This window comes from Echinops telfairi, unplaced genomic scaffold (assembly GCF_000313985.2).
Source record: "Echinops telfairi isolate 266 unplaced genomic scaffold, ASM31398v2 ScPeMD7_5;HRSCAF=22, whole genome shotgun sequence".
Lineage (NCBI taxonomy): Eukaryota > Metazoa > Chordata > Mammalia > Afrosoricida > Tenrecidae > Echinops > Echinops telfairi.
This window is the reverse complement of record NW_022103901.1, coordinates 23,545,636-23,570,108: the sequence shown is the minus strand read 5'-3', so window position 1 is coordinate 23,570,108 and position 24,473 is coordinate 23,545,636. Positions and strand designations below refer to the sequence as shown.

Sequence of the window (24,473 nt, the reverse complement as noted above, 5' to 3'; positions counted from 1 at the left end):
CGGCTCTCAAATACACAAATATTAGTTTTCATTTGCTGATGACGGTTCATAGAAACTGCTCGATAGCAGTTCCTTTCATGGGACCCCCAGCACCATACGTTAGATATGCTTCTGGATCAGGTGCACCTTTGTTACCAAAGCCAAAGTGACATCTTTGCTTTTTTTTTTTTTCGTATCGAAGTGAGTTTTATGAGGGTTAGAAGAAGTTTCAGGTTTACACGGCACCCAAGGGGCTCCTCCCGGACATGCGGCCTGGCTGGAAGCTGCTCAGCTTCACGCAAAGCGTCCCAAAGTTCCGCCCAAAACTCTCTGCGCCTCAGTTCTCTCTCCTCCGACATCTTTGCTTTTAAGGTGGTCCCTTGAAGCAGACCTCTTGACTATGAAATAGGTCTCATAATTTCTTGATCGCTTCTGCCATGGGTGTTATTGTTGACTCAAAAATAATGAAATCTTAGGCAACTGCAGTTAATCACTTTCAATTATGTTATTGATGGGAATAATTATGAGGGTTTTCATTTTCTTCATATTCCACTGTAATCCATACTGAAGTCTTTTACCATATTTAGTGTTTCAAGTTGTCCTAACTTTAGGGTGGTGTCAGCTGTATATCACAGGTTACTAATGAGTCTTCCTTCAATCCTAATACTGTGTTCGTCATATACCCATGCCTCTTGAATTATTTGCTCAACATATGGATTGAATCAATTAAGTGGAGGGATGCACTCCTGCTTCACACATTTCTGAATTTTAAGCCATCCGGTGTCACCTTATTCTGTTAGAACAATTGCATCTTGATCTATGTAAAGGTTTCAGTATAAGCAAAATTAACGGTTGTGGCATATTCATTTGTTGCAATATTATTTATAATTTCTTAAGATACACACGTTAGAAAGCCTTTTCATAGTTCATAAAAAACATACAAACTTTACTGATATTCTCTGCCTTTGGCCAAGTTCCATCAGGTATCAAATTATATCCTTCATTCCACATATTCTCCTGACTCTAGCTTGAAATTCTGAACCTCCAATTTCCTGACCCCTTAGATCTAAATATTGATCAGAGTGGCTAAAAAAGGAGGAAACGTAAAATTGAAGTGGAATTGAATTAGTTAATGACTTACAAGTTCATTTCAAACATTGAAAAGAAAGAAAGAAATTGTGGAAGTTCCTGTCAATGTACAACTGTTAGTTTGTTGGTTTCTTTATCTTCAGCAAAATTTACGACTATATGATGTTAATTGTGTTGTTAGGTACACTGAGTTTGAGTTGGTTCCAGCTCATAGAGACCCTATATAAACAGCATGAAACATGCCTGGTTCTGTGCCCCCTCAGACTTGTTATGTTTCAGCCCATTGATTCAGCTAATGTGTCAAGCTCTCTTATTGAGGATCTGGCTCTTTTTTGCTGTTCCTTTACTTTACCAAACATGATGCCCTGTTCATGGCTCTGATCTCTCCTGATGTTATGCCCAAAGTATATCAGACATATTCTTGCCATTCTTACTTCTCTGGTACATTCTGGCTGTACCTCTTGGTAAACATAGGTGTAAGACATATTTAGCTGTTCTTTTGGCAGGCCATGTTACTTTCAATATTCTTCATTAGTACTATAATTCAAATGCATTAATTCTTCTTGAATTTTCCTTATTCAATGTCCACTTTTTACCTGTATATGAAGTGATTGCAAGTATTTTGGATTGGGTCTGCCATACCTTAGTTTTCTGTATCATATTCTTGATTTTCAGCACTTTAAAGAGGCAGCAGATTTACTTAATGCAATATATCTTTTGATCTCTTGACTGTTGCTTCCATGAGTATTGATTATGGATCCAAATAAGACAAAATCCTTGACAACTTCAACTTTTCTCTACTTATCATGATGCTACCTACAGGTCCAGTTGTGAGGATTTTGGTCTTTTGCAAAGTCAAGAAAACATCTTTCTGATATTCTTCGCTTTCAGCCAAGGATCCATCTGACATTAGCAATGATCTTCCTTATTTTACATCCTCTTCTGAATCTACCTTGAACTTCTGGCAGCTCCCTGTCAATGTACTGATACAACCAATCTTGGATGAGCCTCAGCAAAATTTTTCTTGAATGTGATATTGATGATGTTATCGTTGCTGTTAGGTTCCATCAAGTTGATTCTGACCCATAGCAAGCCAACATAACACTGTCCAGTCCTGCACCATCCTCATAATTATTCTGGTACTTTTAGCCAAATTTTTCAGCCTTCCTCTTTGACACAGCCCCTCTACTTTACCAAGCATGATGTCCTTCTCCAGGGACTGCTCTCTCCTGAAAACATGTCCAAAATAAGTGAGACAGTCTTGCCATCTTTGCCTCTAAGTAGTACTCTGGCTATACTTTTTGGATGACTGATTTGTTTTTCCTTTTAGAAGTTCAAAGTACTGTACTTTCAATATTCTTCCCAGTACTGCAATTCAAATGCATTGATTCTTCAGTTTTCCTTATTCGATGTCCAAGTTTCACATGCATATGAAGCCATGGAGAATACCATGGTTTGGCTCTGGTTCACTTTAGTCCTCAAAGTAAAATCCTTGCTCTTCAATACTCGAAAGAGGTCTTTGTGCGGCAGATTTCTACAGTGCAACACTTCTTTTGATCTCTTGACTGCTGTTCCCATGAGACGTTCTTGTGATCCAAGCCATACAAAATCTCTGACAATTTCAAACTTTCCTCTATTTATCATGATGTTATTTATCTCTTGGTCCGGTTGTGAGGATTTGGGTCTTCTTTACACTGAGTTGTAATCCATACTGAAGGCTGCAATCCTGGATCTTCATCAGCAAGTGCTACATATCCTGCGAACTTTCATCAAACAAGATGGTGTCATCTCCATATGGTAGGTAGTTAATAAGGCTTCCTCCAACCCTGCTGCCCTATTCATCTTCATTAGTCCAGTTTCTCTGATGATTTACTCAGCATGCAGATTGAATCAGTATGGTGAGAGCATACAACTCTGATGCACAGCCTTCCTGATTTTAAATCATGTAGTATTTATTCCTTTGTTCTGTTTGCCCAATTGTCTCTTGATCGATGTACAGGTTTTGCATGAGCATAAGTAAGCATTCTGGAACTCCTATTTTTCTCAAGGTTATCTGTAGTTTGTTATGATCCACAGAGTAGAATGTACTGCCACAGTCAATAAACAAAACAAAACAAAAACAAAACCAGTAAACATCTTTCTGGTTTTCTCTGTTTTCAGCCATGATCCATTTGACATCAAGAATGATATCCGTTTTTCCATGTCCTCTTCTGAATCCACCCTAAACCTCTGACAGTTGTCAATGCAATGCTGCAACTTGTACTTGGATGATTGTCAGCAATATTTTACTGGCATCTGATATCAGTGATATTGTTCTGTAATTTGAGCATTCTGTTGGATCACCTTTCTTTGGGAATGGGTACAAATATGTATTTCCCTAGTCTGCTGGCTGTCCAAATTCCCTGGCATAGAGAAGCAAATGCTTCCAGTGCTTTACCAGCTTGTTGAAACACTTCAATGGGAATTCCATAAATTTCTGGAGCCTTATTTTAAGCCAAGGCTTTTTCATGCAGCTTGGACTTTTTCCTTCAGGATCATTGGTTCTTGTTCATGTTACCTCCTAAAGTGTTGGAACACTGACTATTTTTAGTATAGTGACTGCATTCTTTGCATCTTGTTTTGATGCTCCCTGCATCATTCAATATTGTGCCCATAGAATCTTTCAATATTGCAACTCTAGGCTTGAATTTTTTTCGTGAGTTCTTTCAGTTTAAGATAGGCTGCTTGTGTTCTTTCTTTTTTGGTTTTCTAACTCTAGGCCTTTATGCATTTCATGATAATGTTTGTCTTTGTCTCCTCTAGCTGCCCTTCAAAATTTTCTGTTCAGCTCTTTGACTTCATTTCTTCCATTTGCCTTAGCTATTCTACCATTAAACGCAAGTTGCACGTGTCTTCTGAATCCACTTTAATCATTTTCTTTCTTGTCTTCTTAATCACCTTTCGCTTTCAAAATGAATAATATTCTTGATGTCTCCCAACAGCTTATCAAGTCTTCTGTCGATTGTGTTCAATGCATCAAATGTGCTCCTGAGATATTCATGTGGGATATATTCAAAGTCTTATTTTGGCTCTTGTGGACTTGGCTTATTTTTTTCAACTTAAGCCTGAACTTACAGATAAGCAGTCAGACCTGGCCTGGTTTTAGCTGCCAATATTGAGCTTCTCCATTTTTCTTCCCACAGATGTAGACAATGGATTTCTATGTATTCCATCTGGACAAATCCACGTGTCTAGTCAATGTTTGTTATGTATAAAAAGATATATAGTAAGCGCTATGCACAAATCATTGGTCTTGCAAAATGAGATTTCCAGCTTTGCTTCTATCACTCGGGTCATATTTTTTAACTGCTGTTCCAGCCTTTTTGTTTCCAACTTTTGCATTCCAATCTCCAATAATTTCCAATGCTTCTAGATTGTGTGCTTGATTAATTTCTGACTGAAGTTGTTGGTAGAATTCTTCAATTTCCTCAACATTAGCTTTTGTCGTTGATGCATAGATTTGAATGATAGTTGTATAGACTGCATTTCCTTGCATTCGGACAGATAGTATGCTATCAGACGATGCCATTCTTGAATCTGTCATTCCAGGCAGAGTAAACCATATGACTCTCTGATTCCAAAAGCTCAATGCCAGTCCCTTTCAGCTCACAAATACCTAGATAACAATCCTTATGCATTTCATTTCACTTTTGATAACTTCCAATGTTCTTAGGGTGATATTAATGGTACTATTCAATAACTTTCACATTTCATTTAATCCCATTTCTTTATAATTGACAGAAATATGGATCTCTTTAATCAGTTGGCCAAGCTGTTATCCAAAATTCTTAGCATAGATAAATAAGAACTGGCAGAATAGTATCCATTTATTAAAGTATTTTGACTAATAATCCATCAATTCTGAAGCCTTGTTTGTTTTGGGTGATGGTGGTGTTTGGTTCTTATTGTTTGTTTTGCCAATATTGTTAGTGCAACTTGAATTTCTTCCTTCAGGGCCGGTGACTCTTGCCTATATGTTACCTCCTGAAATTGTGGAATGTTGACTGCCTCATGAAAATAGTTGATTGTTCATTTCTTTCCATACAACAACCCTGCGTATTCCTTCCTTTTGTTTTTATGTTCTCCGTATCATTCCGGTTATTTGTCCATAGGATACTTCAGTATTGAAATCCAAGGCTTGACATTTTCTTTCAGCTTGAGAGATTCTGATCACGTTCTTGCCTTTTAGTCATCTAACCATGGTCTTTGCACATTTCGCTTGACTTCACCTGTGTTCTTGGCTGTCCTTGACAATCTCCCATTCTTTTACTTGACCAGTTCTTTTGTGTTCTTTAGCTGCCCTCACTCTGGAGCAAATTGCAGTCTCTGACATCTAGTTTAGTCCTTTTGCCTTTCCTTTTAAATGACTTTTTACTTTTTCATATATGATGCCATTTTTTCTGGTTCTTCATCAAATCTATCGTTGGGATGGTTTCTAAATTCAGGAGGGATGCATTCAAGGCTGTCCTGCGGCTTTCATACTTAATGATGTAATATCACTGAGTACCATTGAGTCGGTTTTAACTTATAGCAACTCTATGTACATCAGAACTAAACATTGCCTGGTTCTGCATAACCCAACTATGCTGCAGCCAATTATTGCAGCAACTACGCCAATCTATCACATCAACAAGCACCTCTTACCCAGTAATGCTTTGTGTGCCTTCCAACCTGAGGGTTTGTCTTCTCACACTGTATCAGACAATATTCCATGGCTAATCATGCTAATTTCTGTCAGAAGTAGATAGCCAGCTCCTCCTTCCTAGTCTGTCTTAATTTGGAAACGCCACTGAAACCTGTCTACCAAGGATGACCCTGCTGGTATTTGAAATGTACTATGTGGTATAGAATTCAGAACCACATAAAATGCACACCATCACAGCATAACCATCTTCCAAATAAGTAATCATGATACTATATTTTTTTAAATGAACATAGAAAATTATAATGTTAATTCTGAATGAAACTGGATGTCTGTCTCACCACTTTGATTCAACATCGAGCAGCTGTCTCTACAGGGCAATTAAGAAAGAAATTCACAAAATCAAAAACAAAACTCACTGCTATTGGATCAATTCCAACTCATGGAGATCGTAGAGGACAGGGTCGATAGAACCTTCATATGGGCTTCTGAGACTGTAACTCTTTACCAGAATAGAAAGCCCCAGCTCTCCTTCCATGGAGAAGCCGGTGTTTTCAAACTGCTGATCTTGCAGTTAGCAACCCAGTGTGTAACCACTACACCCCCAAAGATCCCCACAAGAAATGTATAGGAATTAGAAAAGAAAAATATATATTAGTAGCAAATGCTTTGGATGTGTCCATTAGAAATAAAATACATAAACACAAACTATTTTCAAGTGCATATATACAGTTATTAAAATTTATAAAAATAATTCAGCACATCGAATACACAAAACTCAATTATAGTTCTGTCATCAATATACAATAACAAATTATACTTCAAAAAAGTGATACCATTTATGGAATATAAAACAAATATAGGTACCAGTAAAACCAACAATGTATTTGCAATGCATCTAAGCCAACAAGTATTAAACAGTATTAACTAAAAATAAAGAAGACTCAGATAAATGAAGGCTTTGAACTAAATGGATAAATAAAGGGATAGGCCAAATTTATAATTTAAGTTTTCACCACCACCTACTAGAGATAAATTCTGCATGGCATAAAACAATGGTTTTGACTCATACTGACCCTAAAAGACAGGGTAGAACTGCCCCTGTGAGTTTCTGAGATTGTAATTCTTTGTGGGAATAGAAAGCCTCTTCTTTCTCTTGAGAAGTGGCTGGTAGTTTCAAATTTCTGACCTTTCTGTTAGCAGTCCAACACCTAATCATGATTCCCCCAGCGGTCCCAACAATAATGGTTAGTCATCAATAAACATATTACTATTTATATGGTTACTTAATTACCATGCATTCAGTTCAGGAAGACCACCCCTAGGAATTCAGTGGTCATGGGTTTGTTTGTTTTTTAGCAAGTCACTTGTTACATTCTAAATAGTTGTCTCAATTTAGCTTAATAGTCCGTCTTACCCACCATTGTTTTCTGCATATTGTTTTCTTAGACCTTACTCATGATGTCAATGTCCTACCTCTGTCTCTTTTTTTTTCTTCTGTCATTCACAGTTTCTCAGAGGAACATTTCTTTTAATGATGCTAACATTACAAAGTATTTGATTGCGATGGGTATACTAGGCGCTGCTTCCTTCCTGTTAATTTTCATCTATGAGACTTGCTTCTGGAAATTAAAAACATGTATCAATCGATATATATTCTTTGGTATCTTCAAAAAAATGAATCAGGTGAGTAATTAAGCATGAACCGTAAGAAAATCTAAGAGAATTGAGAATTAGTCCTGAAAAGTATGTGTCTACATAATTACCGCTTTTTCTGAGAAAACGCCAAACCTCAAAAAAAAAAAACAAAAACACAACAACAACCAAAACCCAACCATTGATTTTATTATGACTCATAGATGCCCATCTAAGGTTTCTGAAGCTAATCTTTACAGGTACTGAAAAGCTCATTTTTGTCCAATGAATTTGAACCGCTGACCTTGTGATTAGCTATCCAACAATTAACCCACAGTGCCTTAGCTCTATTACTGGATGAAAAAAGAATCAAGACATGGCTGACGGGATGCATTTTAATAAATACACTTTATCGAAGTAGAATGTACCTACAATAAACTGTATGCCTTTTGCTGATCATTTCAAAGTTCCAACCTTTGTCTTTATTAATGTTCTCTACTATAGTGTTCTTTTTTGATTCATTTCTAGCTTATTTATATAATGGGATGCCTTCAGACGTTGCTTCTGGAGTGCTCATCTTTTCTAATCTTAGAATTTCATTGAAGTGAAACATTTAGTAGAGGTCCAATCAGAGCCCTTCTACTTTACCAAACATGATAGATACCCTTTTTTCATGACTGACTGGTCTCTTCTGATAATGTGTCTCAAAGTATGTAAGACAAAGACTCACCATCTTTGTTCCTAAGGAACATTGTGGCTGGCGTGTTTGTTTTTCTGAAAGCCTATATTATTTGCCAACAACATCATTCAAATGCATCAGTTCTTTGTCTTCCTTTTTCATTGTCCAACTTTCATGGGCAAGTGAACAATAGTTTGTTGGTTCTGTTGATCTTTACAAAGAACCAACTTTTGCTTTTATTGCTTTTCTATTTTTACTATAATCGTTTGCCTGCTCTAATGAAAATGCCATGGTGGGTGTCAGGGGCACTTTAGTTCTCAAAGTGACATCTGTCAAGAGGTCTTTTGCAGCACATTTGCACCAATTCTTCATTGTCACATATCACAGACCGATTTAGATTTTATATTTATTCTTTAGTCTTTAAGTAGTTTGTTTTTCTTTCAGAATTGTTTCTATCTGAACTGAGGTATCTAATGAATAGGCATGGAATTACTCATAGGTTTTCTTTCACACTCTTGATTTTTGTACAGTCAACAGTCCGGATTTGAGCAATTTGAGGGCATGCGCTCTTCTTGTCTTTGTCCTTCCAGCAGTGGTTGGTCAATTCTGTAGAACTTTAGAAAGACCCAATTTTTGGTTTTATTGATTTTCTATTTTATTATTTGCCGCATGAATGTTACTGCATTTTGTTTGCATGGGATTGAGTTTGCTGTTCTTCATGGAGTGTCTTCAGGTGGAATATTGCGTTGTTTGTTTTGAGATCTTTCTCCTTTTAAATATAGGTGTTTAGAGCTGCATCGTTCACTCTAGGCATTGATTTCTGCTGTGTCCCTAATTTATGTCGAGTCTTCATTTCCATTCTTCTCATTTTTAATTTCCTCTTTTGTTTATTTTTGTCCCATTTTTAAATGGTTTGATTTTTCCATATTTGTGTGTTCACCACATTTCTTGGTTTTATAGTTGTAACATATTTATAAATATTATATCTTTTGATGATTGACTCTTTAGCATTATAAAATGTCCATTTTAAACTATAATAGTACTTTATTTTGCTTAAAAGTCTATTTATTTAGTGAAGAGGCTTCCATTTTTATGTCATTGCTGTTTACATGATATCTCTTTATTCCATCTATTTATTTTCAGTCTTTACATATCTTTGAGTCTAAAGCGATTACAAATCCCTCATGTAAGCCATATACTTGGATATTTTTAAAATCAATCTGACATTTTTGTCTATTGACTGCATTGTTTAACCCATTCATATTTAATGTTTATATTGATATTTTTTATATATATTTTTCCCTTTACTTTTTTCTGTTTTGTGTTTCTCCCCCTCTAGTTCTGCTTCACTGATTACTTTTGCATTAACTGAATATTTTATAATGTAATGTTTTAGTACCTTTTATAATTTGTCAGTATATGTATTTATTTCCTTAATAGTTGCTCTAGACTCTAGAGCTAGAGTCTAGAGTTTACTATATATATTTTATCAGAATTTACATATGTATTCTAACTTAATTCCTATGAGAGATAGAAAAGTTAAAACTGTATCTGTTCTCTTTTCCCTTTTGTGATATTGTTTTTATAATTATTGCCTTATATACGGTTTTGTTATTTAAAGAAGCTATGAGAAGAAAGGAGAATAAGTATGTATTCACAGTCTTATTGACTGCTACTAGTTCTTCATTTGTTCCTGTGGATTTGAGTTAGTATCTAGGAGTACTGTCGTTTACTTGTTCTACACATCTACAAGAATTGCCACTCACATATTCTAATACAGCTTTTCTCTTAATGTGGTTTTCAATGGCAAATATATTACATTTTGTGTATAGCTACAGTGATAACTTAATGGATGGTAATCAGCATAAAGCCAATTCCTATGAGGTGGAGATCTATCACATACTCCATTTCCACATCTCCCTTTTTCTGACACTAGCCACCCCATCCCCACCTCTCTCTCTCTCTCTCTCTCTCTCTCTCTCTCATTCTTTATGTCCCTTTCTCCCACTTCCCCTTCCAACCTCCTTTCTTCCCCTCTTTGGTTTTTAGCATGTTCACCATGCTATGTCACTACATTATCGTTTGGTGTTTATCCTAACTAGTGTTCATTGAGCTACTTGAAGATAGAGATTTCAACTTGTACACTTATAAGTAGAGGATACGTAATCCAAAAGAAAGGAGAAAAGTGAATGGAACCTCAGAGAAATGTGGGACACTAAGTGCAATAACACGTGTACAGTGGGACTGCTGAAGAGGACAGGGCAGGTAATCCTGGGGGGAGATAGTGCCTCCACTATAGGTGTACTAATTAAAACCTGTCGTTGAGGTCCTATAGAAGCCCTGGGGATGGAGAGGCTGGACTTTCTATTTCCACTCTGGTAACGAGCAGTGTCCAGAAGCCGCGGGGGCAACTATGCCCTGTGCTACAGGGTGGCGCTGAGTTGGCATCGACTTGATAGCAGTGAGTTTGGTCTGGGGGGATTGAGGTGCTCTCGTGAAATTTTCGTTCCAATCATTCTTTTCCCTTCAAGAATTTCCATTTGATATAGTTTTTAATGTCTATAACAATGCTTTCTATTGGATGCAACCTTGTCATCACACCTCTCTTCTTTAAGCCTGGATTCCTTCAGGTCTTTGAATATATTTATAGTGATTACTTTGAAACCTTTGTCTGGTCGCTCACATACAGTTTCTATTTCTTTTTCCTCCCTATAGGTAAAATTTCTTTGCTTTGCTTGTCTCTTCATTTTCTGTTTCCAAAATCTGAACACTGTAGAGGCTTAACAGATGTTTTAAGAATAAATATGTTCTATATGATGTGTGGCCCTGAGACCATTTGCAGAAATCATTACAATCGTCACCAGTTCTGCAGAGGCAAAGATCTAAGAATCTCCTCACACTGGCATTCTGGAAGGATGATATCTTCCACTTTTTCTCTCTCCCCTATAAAAAAAATAGTTAAGCCTTCCTTAATCTTTTGTTATCTTGAATGGACTGTGATGATACCAAGTCATATTTGATTCTAATAATCTCAGTTGTGGCTTCAGTTTTTAAGGAAGTGTCCAATTCAGGGGAAAACAAGCTATGTAATCCTAATTTCTTAAATTGTGGCAAGCAAAGAATAATGTGCTTTGAAGTAATTAAACCAAAAAATATATTTAAATTGTTCCAACTTCCATTACAAATGTCTTAAGATCACCTTCCTAAAGTCGTTTAGTCTAATTGAGATACTAAGAGCATTCATATCTATTATTTTTCTAGCAAATATAGGCTATAGTGTTCATTGTGTTTCTTGGAAAAATTTCTGTGAAGATTTGCTAATTTTCTTCGCATCCATTCCCTTTTAGAATGATAAGTGGTATTGATAATGTATTGTGGATAGTGAATTTTCAAAAGTCATTTTGATTATAAACTCACGAATGTATTTTTGAGAGCTTTCATGCCCCCCTGAGATGACTTCCTTCTTAAAGACTCAGGTCAAGCAAATAATTTCTCTGCATGCTTTACCATCTATTTTTTAAAATTTAAGTACAAATCTTAATATATTAATTCATATTTTTTATTCTATATGGAGTGTCCGTTTCCTCTTTTCTGTACCAATGCCTTATTCGACTAATAAAACATTAATTCTTCAAGACTCAGTCACCTTTGTTTAGGAGATTTGTCGTGAGAATACAGGAAGTCTCATAGAAATGATTTAAATCTTTTGTTTTAATATTGAGATTATCCCCTAGTATAACTTTCCGAAAGTCACCTATTCTAGAACAAATCCTGAATAATATCCATTGCTATGATTCTTGTCTTGAAATATAGGATATAGTTTCCAAGGAATTAGCTGGGGACTCTGAAGATGAAGATGTGGAAAGGGAAAGGAAAAGAGTCCTCGAAATGCCTCTTGAATTACAAAACGACACAGTAGTAATTAAGGAACTTGTAAAGGTAATGCCATTCAGTGATCAGCATTGTGCTGGATCCACCCCTACTTAGGAATAGATCTTTGGCTTCAAGAGATCACTGTACTCATTGGGATCCATGTGTGGTCACATAAGGGGACTTCGGAGAGTGGGTGGGGTTAATGAGACTCAAAGACAATGACTTTTTTGATGAACTTCTTAAAGACTCCTCATAATAGAATCTTTTGTGAAATAGTCCAAGTTAGAGCATAGAGGGCTCCAGATACTGATTGATTGTGTACTGTAGGCATTATTCACTATAGTGTGTTTTCTGGATTTTTAGATATATTTTAAGATTCCAGCCATTTTGGCTGTGAAAAACATCTCCCTTACAATACAAAAAGGGGAGTGCTTTGGATTACTTGGATTCAATGGAGCAGGGAAAACCTCAACTTTTCAAATGATGACTGGAGAAAAGCCTGCTACTTCTGGGGATATGTTCATCGAAGGCTTTAGCATCACTCAAAATATTCTAAAGGTAAGACACTTCATTGTCTACCGTTTAAGAAGCTGGATCATTTGGGAGGTGCAGGTAAAAGGCAAAAGGCTGGAGATAAACAAGAAACTGAGGAGGCATTATTATTAATACTGTTGATTCTATCAATGACTTTTAAAGTGAGAAAAATTTTTTTGACTGTTCGAATACCTTTTTATTTTATGTATTTATTTTTAAATCATTTTGTTGGGGTCTTTTACAGCTCTTATCACAAGGCATACATCCATCAAGCACATTTGTCCATAGGTTGCCATCATCAATTTCAAAACATTTTTTAAGGAGATGATAAGAACATCCTTACCATGAATATCTAGGATGAGAGTGTCTTTTGTGTTCTTTGAAACTGTTGGTGTAAATCAAGTTCTCTCATCAGTCCATATGCCAGACAAGATGATATAAGGATGTTGTGTTAGTCTGGGTAAACTAGGGAAACAAATCCACAGAAACTCATATGTATATAAGAGAGAGTTTTATATGAAGGGTAAGTGGACATTAAGAAAGCATCCCAATGCAGTGCTGTCCAAGTGCTTAAGTCCAACATTATCCCATATGTCTGACACCGATCTACAAAGTCCTCCTCAATCTCACAAAACACACACAATGATGCCGACTGCAGGAGGAAAGCTGAATCAGTGTACATGTAAGCATCTTAGTGCTGGCAGGGGTCTCCACATGGCTGCTCTAGCACCCAGGGATTCATCAGGCTTGGTCCATGTGGCTTCTCCTTGGGGATGTCTTGCAGGAAGTGAGCCTTGCCAGCTGAAGCAGGGAACTGGCTAAGGCAACCACACACTGGTCCAACCATTAGAGAGCAAGAGACCCAAGAACTAGAAAGGCGAGGCTCACCGAGCCACTTATCTCTCTGCCCTTCAATGACTCCCACATGTGTTTATCGGCCAGGTTGGCACAATAAACCTTAACTGTCTCAGATGTGAAGAAGACAAGGTTTGTCAAGAGAATATGATACCAGGAACCAGGACTTTAAACCAGTTTATTCTCTTCAGTGACAGTTTGCATTTCCATTTCGGAGATACTGAATTAGAATCTAGATTTTAACAAGATCCCCAGATTGTTGTTATAGGTCTCCAGGTAAGTCATTGACACAAGAATAATCTGGCAGTCCTGTAAAAATGTAGATTCTGATTCAGTATCTGAAATGGAAATGCAAATGCTCAGCAGGATGTGGAACTAGAATGAATCTTTTGGATGTCCTAGTTGCACGTGAGCTCTTCATTCATCTTATGGGGTTAATGATGAGCAGGACGGCACTCCAGGGTACTTCTGACATTGAAGCTAAGTGAGCAGGTCTTGTATCCGCATGCCAGTCTGTCATGGCTGAGATTGCCACTTGGCAGGGTTGTGTAACCTTGGTACAAAGCTAACTAAAGAGAATAATTTCAACCAAATGTGCCAAATACCAGGAATCCTAAGGCAAGGTAAAGCCTATATGGCATCTATTAGAACTTTCTTAATGAGATTAGAAAGATTAGTTGCACTGAGATCAGGTAGGGGAGGATAGGACTAAGGATGACTTATGTGCAAGAAACCAGATTGAAACCAAGAGTTTGGGTTATACTTTGCAGAAAGTTAGCTAAGAAACAAAGAGGAAATTTAGAATTCATGCAGAGATGGGTGGGAGAATAGTTTTATAAGTTGATCAACTCAAGTATAATTATAATAGTGAAAATAGAGTAGAAAGGGAGAAGTTGAAGATATAGAGGGAAAAGGCAACTTGTGGAGAGAAATGGGAGGATGAGGTCTCCCCTAAATACCACTATCCATAACCAAACCCAAACCTATTGCTGTCGAGTCAATTCTGATTCATAGTTGCCTAAAGATAGGACAGAACTGTCTTCTTCGTGAAAGTTATCTGAATTGGTTTTCCCTGTAGGTGTATTGATATTATTCTACTATAAACAGCATTGTACTTCAAGATCCAGCTTGAAGTCTGCGTTTGAGTATCGACAAGTTCTTTTTTTTTAATCATTTTATTGGGGGCTCATACAACTCTTATCACAATCTGTACATACATACATTGTGTCAAGCACATTTGTACATTTGTTGCCATCCTCTTTCTCAAAACATTTGCTTTCTACTTGAGCCCTTGGTATCAGCTCCTCATTTTTCCCCTCCCTTCCTGCCACTCCCTCCCTCATGAACCCTTGATAATTTATAAATTATTATTATTTCGTCATGTCTTAAAAAAAAAAAAAAAGATCCAGCTTGAAATAGTCTTTTTTTTGGGGGGGGGTGATGAATAGTATATCACTCTCTTTGAATTTGTCTTTCCTGGCATAGTAAACTATATGATTGACTGAAAATGATACCAATACCAGTCCATTTCAACTCACTAATGCTAGGATATCTACCTTTATACTTTCCATCTAATTTTGGCCATAGAATCCTTCAATATTGCAAGCTGATGTTTGAGGTTTTTCTTTAGTAATTTTTTAGAATGGCTTAGGTAATATAAATGTGCATAGTGGTGATATAAAACAGTCCTCTGATTATTAGGAGTCATAATAAAGGATCAATTGAAGAGAGTGTCAAGGAGCAAGGCAAAAGTAGAAGCTGAACTGATCATTAATATTAAGGCTCAAATTTTAAAACTGGTCAGAGAAATAAATGGCTCAGTGAGCCTCACCTTTCTAGGTCTCAGGTCTCTTGCTTTGTGATGGTCAGACCAGGGTGCAGCTGCCTTAGCCAGTTCCCTGCTTCAGCTGGCAAGGCTCACTTCCTGCAAGACATCCCCAAGGAGAAGCCACAGAGACCTACCCCGATGCAGCCCTGGGTGCTGTTAGCACTGAGATGCTTATACGTTCACTGATTCGGCTTTCCTCATGAAGTTGGCATCATCGCTGTGTGTGTTTTGTGAGATGGACTTTGTGGATTGGTGTCGGCCATATGGACTATTGTGGACTTGTGGGCTTGGGCAGCACTAGGTTGGGATGTTTTCTTGATGCGCACTTAACCTTTATATAAAACTTTCTCATGCATGAGTTTCTGTGGATTTGTTTCTCTAAAGTATCCAGACTAATACACTGACTATTGAATGGGTAAGGGTAGGGTTGGCTATTCTTCTGGTCACCAGTAAGGTTTAGAGAACAATGGGAGCATCAAACCTTTCTAGTTACCAGACATAGGTGTTAGTGTTTGGATTGTCAGGCCACCGTCCCGATTGAATACTGTAAGAATTCGAGATGGCTGCACTGACAATTCACCTGTTTGTCTCTTCTCTTACCACTTTTGTTAAGCTTCTTCTAGTTGATATTCAATCCATTTCTCTATCCTTTCCTCTGAAGCTCAGGGTTCCAGGATTACCATCCTTATCTGTTTCATTTGGTCTCTCATGTCTTTGTTGTAGATTGTCTATGTAGCTAGTCTTCCTTGGCTATCTTGCTGGAAGTTCCCATATAACTCGTAAGCATTCATTTTTCTTTACCATTTTATCTTTCCCGATTTTTCCTCAAACAAATTGGTGTGAAGGAATTTGCCATCTGATTCACTCATCTAGACTCCCATTGATTCTGTTGTGCTTCTATGTTCTTCTATTGCATTGTCTATTTCTGAAGTTTTATTGTTAATATTTTGGAATGCAGGTTGCTGTTTTTGTATGTTCCTAATAGTCTACTTTGTCATTCTGTTCTTGTATTGTTTTCCTGAACTATCCAATTGGTTTGTCTGTGTTTTTACTGGTTTTATCTACATTAACCTTGATCTCTTTCTAGATCTCTCAGAGAAGCCTATATGTGAGTATTCAGAATTATTTATCAGATAGTCTCATTCTTCTTCCAGTAGATTTTATGGTTCTTCATTTTGATCGCCTGCTGGAGCCATCTTGTTCTGCTTCCTTATGTGGTTTGATATTTTCTGTTGTCTCTGAGGCATTAAAGTGTTACTATATTTATTTATTATGCTGATTTGCTCCATCCTGACTTCTGTTTTGTTTTGATATGCACAAACTTCTAGTTGCAGGGGAGGAAGCAGTGGAGATGGCAAGTCGGGTCTAGTGGGGGTGGGGGTGGAGATTGTATCACCAGTCCACAGGTACCTTAAAGGGGAATATGCCCCTGTCTACTAGAGTGCCAAGCAGAAAAGGGTGTGTCACCAGTCCTCGTGACCTCAAGCAGGTGCATGATGGGGCGAGGAACTGGGCTGCTAGCAGTATCTGGGCAGAACAGTCGATACCACCAGTGCAATAGCCCCACATATTGGTGGCTAGACATAGGGATAGGGGTTGCCTGTTATCAGGCCTTTGACATAGTTGACATAGCAGAATTGTGGAGGGATGCCAGCAGTCCTTGGGCTTCCAACACCAACCTCCATGTAGAGAAACAGACACATTTAATCAATAGGCCCCAGCCTATTGTCTGGATTTAGGAATTGGTACTACTGGGCCACAGGCCCCATGGTATGAGTGTGTGGGCTGAAGAAGGGGTGCCACCCCTGTATGAGTCCTCAGCATGACTGGCTGGACAGAGAAGTCAGTGCCTCCAGCATGGTTCAGTGAGTAGAAGAGGAGATGATATCATTTCATAGTCCCCTGGTGGGGTGGCCATAAAAAGCGGCTACTACCATTGATTCACAGTTCCCTGGTTTAAGAAACAGATCCAACTAGTGGGTGCAAGTCTGAGGATCCCCACTTTGGAGCAAGCAGTGGTGGGTGCCATCCAACCATGGTTGCGTGTTATGGTTGCGTGTTGGGGGCTGGGCATACCACAGCCTCTAGCCAAGTGTGGTTAGAGTTGCAGTGACCAGTGCAGAAGTTAGTACACTTAACATTCACAGGGTGGGGAACATTCTTGCCTAGCTCTGGACGTGGGTGCAGTCATTCCTGCTTGTCTGCACCAGGTGAAGGGGACATCAACTAGGAACACTCCTTTCATTGTCAATGTTGCTATGCTGTGGGGGGTTCACGGGTGGGGTGCTGGCCATCAGTAGTTCTCCATGTCCTCGGTTTTTGTAGCATCTTTCATTTCACTTGGAACTCAGTCTAATTCTTCCACCTTCCCTGTGTTCATCAAGATTCCAAAATTTTCATCTCCATAGCCTTCATTTGTTGGGGAAGGTTTACAGAGCAAATGCATTTACCACACGTTTTATTTTATGTCATTATTGCAATCCCTACAATGTAACATTATTTATCTTACTTCATGTGTTTCCAATTTCCATTCCCCCTCCTTATCTAACTCTGTCTACATTCTGAATTTTGTCTTTGGGCAAATGCTGCCTTTTTGATATCAGTTGGTTGATTATCGTAAGAAATATGTATCTCCCTAGTGGTGGTGTTCCCTTTATAGAATTATCTGTTTCTTTACTGAAATTTGAGTCACTGGGTTGAGTTTCATTCTTGACTTAAGGACCACAGGTCCACCAATATCAATCTGGCTCGCCAGAAAACCTGGACTTTTTTGATTCTGGGTTTTGTTCTGTTTTACTCTTGTTCTACTCTGTACCTTCTAAAGTGATCTCTTTCAGCGTGGTCAGCAGTTCTTTGGGACTCATGGTCATGGAGTCTAAGATTCATGTAGTCCGTGAGTCGTTTGGGCACATTGATTCAATGTATCTAGTTTTATTTGCTCATTTTTGCTCCAGATGGAACGATACCAAGAGCAGTATCGCACAAAGATATCTAGTCACAAGCTTTTAAGACCCCAATCACTAAAGTAGGATTTAGAACTTGAACTCTGTGGACTACACTGTGCCAATTGACTGGTATTCCCCAACACTTTTGGTCCCCAGACCCAGAGACTCATTATCTCAAAATGTTTGATGATGTCTAAGAAGTTTTCATGCCCTCTCTGTGTTCTCTGGCATTCATGGATATATTTGCCACATATATAGAAAGAGCTTCCATGCAACATATGTTTTTGAGTATAAACCCATTCTCCTTCCCACACTTAAACAGATTTGTGTGTCAATCTATGAATCCACTCCTATGTTTAGAAATAATTACTTTTGTTATTGACTTTAACAAATAACAATTTATTTTCTCGGTTTAGGAGACTAGAAGTCTGAACTCAGTGTGCCAGCTCAGGAGGAATCCTTCTTCCGCTGGCAGCTCTTTTCAGCACCTGTTCCTTGGTTCCTTGATGATCTTCATGTGGCAGGGTGTTAATTTCCCATGATCTGTGCTGCCTTGCTTTTGGGCATGTTTCCTGTTTGTACAGTAAGATGTGTGAAAGCTGGAACCTTCAGTTGCACAGAGATTTTTAAATCCTGACAAAGAAAAGACAATTAATTTCTAAATACTGGATTAAAAATGTATGAAGTTATATTAATTCTAATTGTTTATCTGTAAATTACATTTACACTTATACAATCATGAATGCTGCAAGTATTGAGGGTCTATTTTCCTTTCCAAGGTTTTTGTTTTTTATTCCTGCCTTATTTGAACAGTCAGAATCTCTACTAAGCATTGAGTGGAAATGCCAATTGTGGACATTTTACTTCTGAATCCAAGAGGAAACCTTTTTCTTATTCAGATTTTTTTTTATTCTATAATGATCTTCTTGTTGCCCTCATTCTTGAAAGATGTTTTCATTATATATAGAATCTGAGTTTTGCAATCATTTCTTTTAGCATATTGAAGGTGTTTCACTAATATCTATATTCCATCATTGCCTTTGAAATGCCAACTATCAGTATGGTATGCCTATTCTTTTTATAGAAAATCATTCTTTATTCCAGAGCTTCGTTTTACAAATTTCTCTGAAACTTTCCTAAGCTTAAATATAAGGTAGTTAGATATGGATCTTCAAATATATATATCCTGCTTGTAGTTGGCAGAGTCAGTTACACATTGGGCTGCTAACCATAGGATTGGAAGTTCAAACCTACCAGCCTCTCAGGAAAAGGTAACGCTTTCTGCTCCAGTAAAGATTTACACGCTGGGAAGGTAGTCTACTGTTCCCTTAAAGGATCACTATGAGTCAGCATCAACTCCATGGCAGTGAGTTTTTTGGTACAGTTCGTTGATGTGGTAGTTATATATATATATAAATTGTCAATTTCAGAGGATTATGAGTTGAAGGGCTGGAGTCTAGTCTGTCAATTGGATCATAACCAATGAGGCTTCTGCGTGGGCATGGCCTTCTCCTGAGAATTCTGGGAAATCTGGAGTTTTTTCCTCCTTGGAGGTGGGAGACTCTCTGCTCATACTCTGGGAGACAGAGCAGCTGACAAGACACATGGACCCACTCTGATGCAGAGACCCCTGCCAGCGCTGAGATGTTTCCAATGACACTGGATCCAAAGACTTTCTACCCACTGGCCTGTGATCTTCTACATTTGACATCCTTGCATGTGTTTCCTGAGTCTGAAGAGGACTTCATAGATTGGTATTGGACATATGGGCTAATATCGGACTTACGGACTTGTACTGGACTGAGTTGGGATGCTTTCTCAATGTTCAATTGGTCTTGTATGTTAATCTCTTTCTTATACACATATGTGTGTCCATGGATTTGTTTCTCTGGTCTACCCAGACTAACACAGTTGACATTTGAATTTCTCAATTGGTTCTAATTTTCCCTTACTGCCTCTTCAAGTATTTTCTCCTTCCTTCTGTTTTATTCCTTCCTTCTTTCCTTTTTTTCTGCAACTCCAATTATCTTAAGGTCTGATCCCTTAATTTCATTCTTATCTCTCAATGTCACTTTCATAGTTTTTCTATTTTTATTCTTGTGTACTATATTCCAGGTATTTTCTTGTGAACTATTACAATTTGTTATTTCTTCCATTATTATTAGTCTTTCTTAAAACTCATTCACAGATTTAATAATATACATTGATTCATTTGTTTATTTATTTACAGATATTAATGTTTGGTTTATCTCCAAATATTTTTAAGCTTTAAAATTTTGCTTTAACATAGCATCTTTTCTACTAAGTCCAATACTTGAAGTCATTATAACTTTGTTTCGGATGAAGATTGTTTTTTCAGCGTCATTCGTGATGTTTTATTTCCTTAGTTATCTTTGCATGAAGCTCATTTACATTAAAACATAGGTAAGAATAATTTGATACCTAGGACAAAGAGGGAATTGGTGCTTACTTCTGTCAAGAGTCTAGGGGCATAAACCATTATGGATTACTATGTGTTAGTGAATTAAATTAAAGTCACAGCCTTTTCTGTGGATACCTAAACAATGTGCATCTGAATATACATCTATATAGGCCTGGGATAATTACCAAATAATATTCCTTTTAGTTCCTTGGGAGCAGACATAGAAAGGCTTTGAGTCTAATTTTACATAAGTGTGAAACCAGACCTACACGTGCCACTACAATGTTGAGTTGTGTAAAAATATCCAGGTAGTTCCTGATTAATGTGGAACACAATCCTGAGTGGCTTCTGACCTTTCATTTTTTACCTTCTTCATCTAAACTGAATGAGAAAAGTTTACTTCAATCTACTTCAATGAGGTTCATTGACTGAAATTTTGTTTCCATTAGAAGAGGGGACAAAAATCTTGGTAGAACTTTTAGATACATGGCCTGGGGGACTTTAGGTCTTATGTTTCAATCATGGGTACTCAGTGGGTCAGTGGGACTAGAGTCCTTACTTTATCAGTTTTCCCAATCAGGTAAGGTCGAAAATTGGCTACTGTCCTCAATCTGATGCCTTGCTGGAGTACTTGACTGGTCGGGAAATAATGATCATGCATGCCAGACTATGGGGAGTCTCTGAGTCCCAGATTCACCTGTATGTGACCAACTGGTTGAATTCACTACAACTGGACACCCAGGCTGACAAGTTTATCTACACGTACAGGTGAGGCATATGCTGCTGCTCTTTTTGATAGTACTGCTAAGTACCCTCTATTTCTGATGTTTGAAATTAGTGCCTACGGCTCTGCTCAGCCCTTCTGCCACGTCACACAACTGCTTACTTGTGAAATTGTCTAGTGCCCTGCTCAGTTTGAGGTGACAGTAATAATTCATACCAATGATGCAGTTCCATATAGTCCTTTTGCAGAGAGAACACTTTTTTTAAAATCCTCTTCCCTGTTGAACTCAGAACTTATTTGAACCTCAGAGGTGAGCGTCTTCTTCCTAGCATTTGTCTCCCAAGTAAGGAGGATTGTGAGACCCTTTCAATCATGGTACTATGCACCCAGGAACCCAGGGCACGCTCAGAATGAGGGACTACATGCCCTTGGTGATGCTGTGAACGCTGTTCTATAAGTAAAAGCTGCTCTTCTACATTTTATCTGACAACCAATTACACGTCCACCCGTATTTGGGCTTGCGGTCTTGTTAAAGTCACTTCTCATCACAGTAGGTGCTTGCTGAGGTTCTGATTCTTTGGGTGGTGGTGTTGATTCTTTCCAGTAAGTAAATAATTTCTATAGCCCCCTCTTCTTCCACTTTTTCCCTAACTGTGGCCATGAAGTGGAGGAAACAAACGTAGACTGAGTACTGCTATTGCCTTAATGGGAAATCCCTCCGTCATCTTCCTGGATGAGCCATCAACGAGCCTGGACCCAGTAGCTCGGCGCCTTCTGTGGAATGTCATAGCACATAGACGGGAAACTGGCAAAGTCATTGTCATAACCTCCCACAGGTGAGGCTCATTGGGAGGCTTGGTTGAGGAGGGGCAGACGAAACAGTACAATCCTCGTACTGTTTGAACTACAGAATCTCCTCCAAAGGAGAACTTGTAGCCTGACATCATTCTGGTATCTTGTTTTGTTAGCATGGAGGAATGTGAAGCCCTTTGTACCAGGCTGGCCATTATGGCGAAGGGGAAATTCCTGTGTTTGGGCAGCCCTCAGCATCTCAAGAACAGGTTTGGCAATGTTTACATCTTGAAGGCCAAGATCAAGTCTGATCTAGATGATGATGCACTAGAAGATTTTAAAAATTTCATCTCAACAACCTTCCCAGGTAAATTAAGTCATGTGCTGGGGATATATTGTTATTATTATTGTTGTTGTTGTTTATCACCAACCATGAGTTTTCTTTAAAAAATCTTCAATAACTGTGTTCTGTAACTTAATGTTTTGTTTTGTTTTTAATCTTTGATACTGAATGCCTTTTGGAATACTGTCCCTGTGGACTTCGTGTATTTGGCTCTGCTAAGAAGTTTCACACAAAATGAAAGTATCACACCAAGCTCTGGTTTCAGCTAGCAAGCCAATTGTAGATTTAAGTTTTTACTAGGAATGTTATACTTGAAGTGATATATTTGCAATGTTTTCAGTCATACACACACACACACAAACCATCCCCCCATCCTGCCCCCCGCCATAACAAGCATATAATTCCTGTCTTTTGCTGTCTGAATCAGGATTTTGAAATGCAAACAAAAACCACTAAGTGTCTTCTTCTTCTTTCTACGATGGTTCTGCTTCAGCATTCTAAATTTGAGAAATACTGGTCTACCTACATAGTACAGGACCACAAACAAACAAAAATCATCCGACTGCCATACAATTCTATTGCAACCCAGCAACTCTATACAGGGTTTCTGAGGCTTTGTAAAGCTTTACAGGGGCAGACAGCCTTATGTTTCTCCTGAGAAGCATCTGGTGGACTTGAACCACCAACCTTGCAGTTAGCAGCCTAGCACCTACAGTACTACAGACAGCAGCTCATTCCTTCTGTCCCTTATCTCTCTCCCTCCTAAACGCAAAGCAGAGACATGTCAACACTTTTAATAAATCCGGGTTATCATCTTGCTCTCCCCTTTCGCTAGGCTGAATAAAATATCACAAAACCTTCCTGTTGTACGTCAGACGAACGAGCTGGACCTTGATCTTCCAGCAAATGAAAAATAGCCCTAGTGGTCTCACAGTATAAATGGAGAGCAGAAAATTGGGGAAATATGGATGAGAGACTAGATATGGAGGAGCAGATGTGAAGAAGAAATAATGATTATGATGTGCCCATGGTATGTGGAGATGGAAGCTGAATGTTTATCCAGTCGTTGGCAATGACTGTCCCTTTGCCGCACTCTGGTGACTTCGGGTTGCTGTGATGCCTGCGGTTATGATGCTAGAAGCTATGCTGCCAGCCCTTCAAATACCAGCAGAGTCACCCAAGGTGAATACGCTTCAGTGAATCTTCCATATTAAGGAACAGACTAGAAAGGAGGAATAAGCAACCCTTTTCTGAGGCGTTAGCTACAAAAACCCTTACACGTAGCAGAAGAACATTGTCTGATGTACTGCTGCAAGATGAGCCCCTCGGGTTTTTGAAGAGCTGCTGCTTCAGAGGAAAGTTGAGCTGAATGACAGAGAGCGCAAAGGTTTGGGGACCTTCACCTTCGGATGAGGCATAACAAACATCCATTAAATAAACAAAACATGGAATGTATGAAGTATTAATCTAGGAAAATTGAAGTCATCCAAAAAGAAATGGAATGCATAAAGATTGACGCCCTAGGCATTAGTGGGCTGAAATGAGAGGATATCAGCTACTTTAAATCAGGCTGTCATAGTTTACTGTGATTTACTATGCCAATGACAAATTCAAGAGGAATGAGGTCTTATCAAAAAGAACATTTCAAGATTTATATAGAAGTAAAATGTTGTATGTGATAGGAAAACATGTATACACTTACCAGGAAGACTATCTACAGCTATTACATTGATTTACTAACCACTGATGAAGAAGCTAAAGAATTGTACCAACCCTTTCAGCCTGAAACTGGTCAAACATTGTGTTTCGTCTGGGTAGACTAGAGAAACAAATGCATAGACACTCATATGTATACAAGAAAGAGCTTTATATAAAAGAGCAATTGTATATTGAGAAACATTCCAGCTCAATCCAGATGAAGTCCCCAAGTCCAATATTAGCCCATATGACCGATACCAATCTATAAAGCCCTCTGAAGACTCATGCAACACATGCAGTGATGCCAAATGCAGGAAGATCACAGGCCAGTGGGTGGAAAGTCTTGTGGATCCAGTGGCAGTAGAATCATCTCAGAGTTGACAGGGGTCTCCACGT

At 38.3% G+C, this 24,473-nt stretch overlaps 1 protein-coding gene across 1 annotated transcript in view; it reads left to right on the top strand.

Annotated features, from left to right (window-relative positions):
- LOC101660369 (phospholipid-transporting ATPase ABCA3-like) overlaps nucleotides 1-24,473 on the top strand; it is a 199,696-nt gene that overhangs the window by 166,767 nt on the left and 8,456 nt on the right. The window contains exons 23-28 of the mRNA XM_045285080.1: nucleotides 7,260-7,435; nucleotides 11,877-12,002; nucleotides 12,300-12,494; nucleotides 21,101-21,288; nucleotides 21,910-22,080; nucleotides 22,213-22,403. Of these exons, the coding sequence (XP_045141015.1) occupies nucleotides 7,260-7,435; nucleotides 11,877-12,002; nucleotides 12,300-12,494; nucleotides 21,101-21,288; nucleotides 21,910-22,080; nucleotides 22,213-22,403 (1,047 nt within the window). The remainder of the gene's footprint in view (nucleotides 1-7,259; nucleotides 7,436-11,876; nucleotides 12,003-12,299; nucleotides 12,495-21,100; nucleotides 21,289-21,909; nucleotides 22,081-22,212; nucleotides 22,404-24,473) is intronic.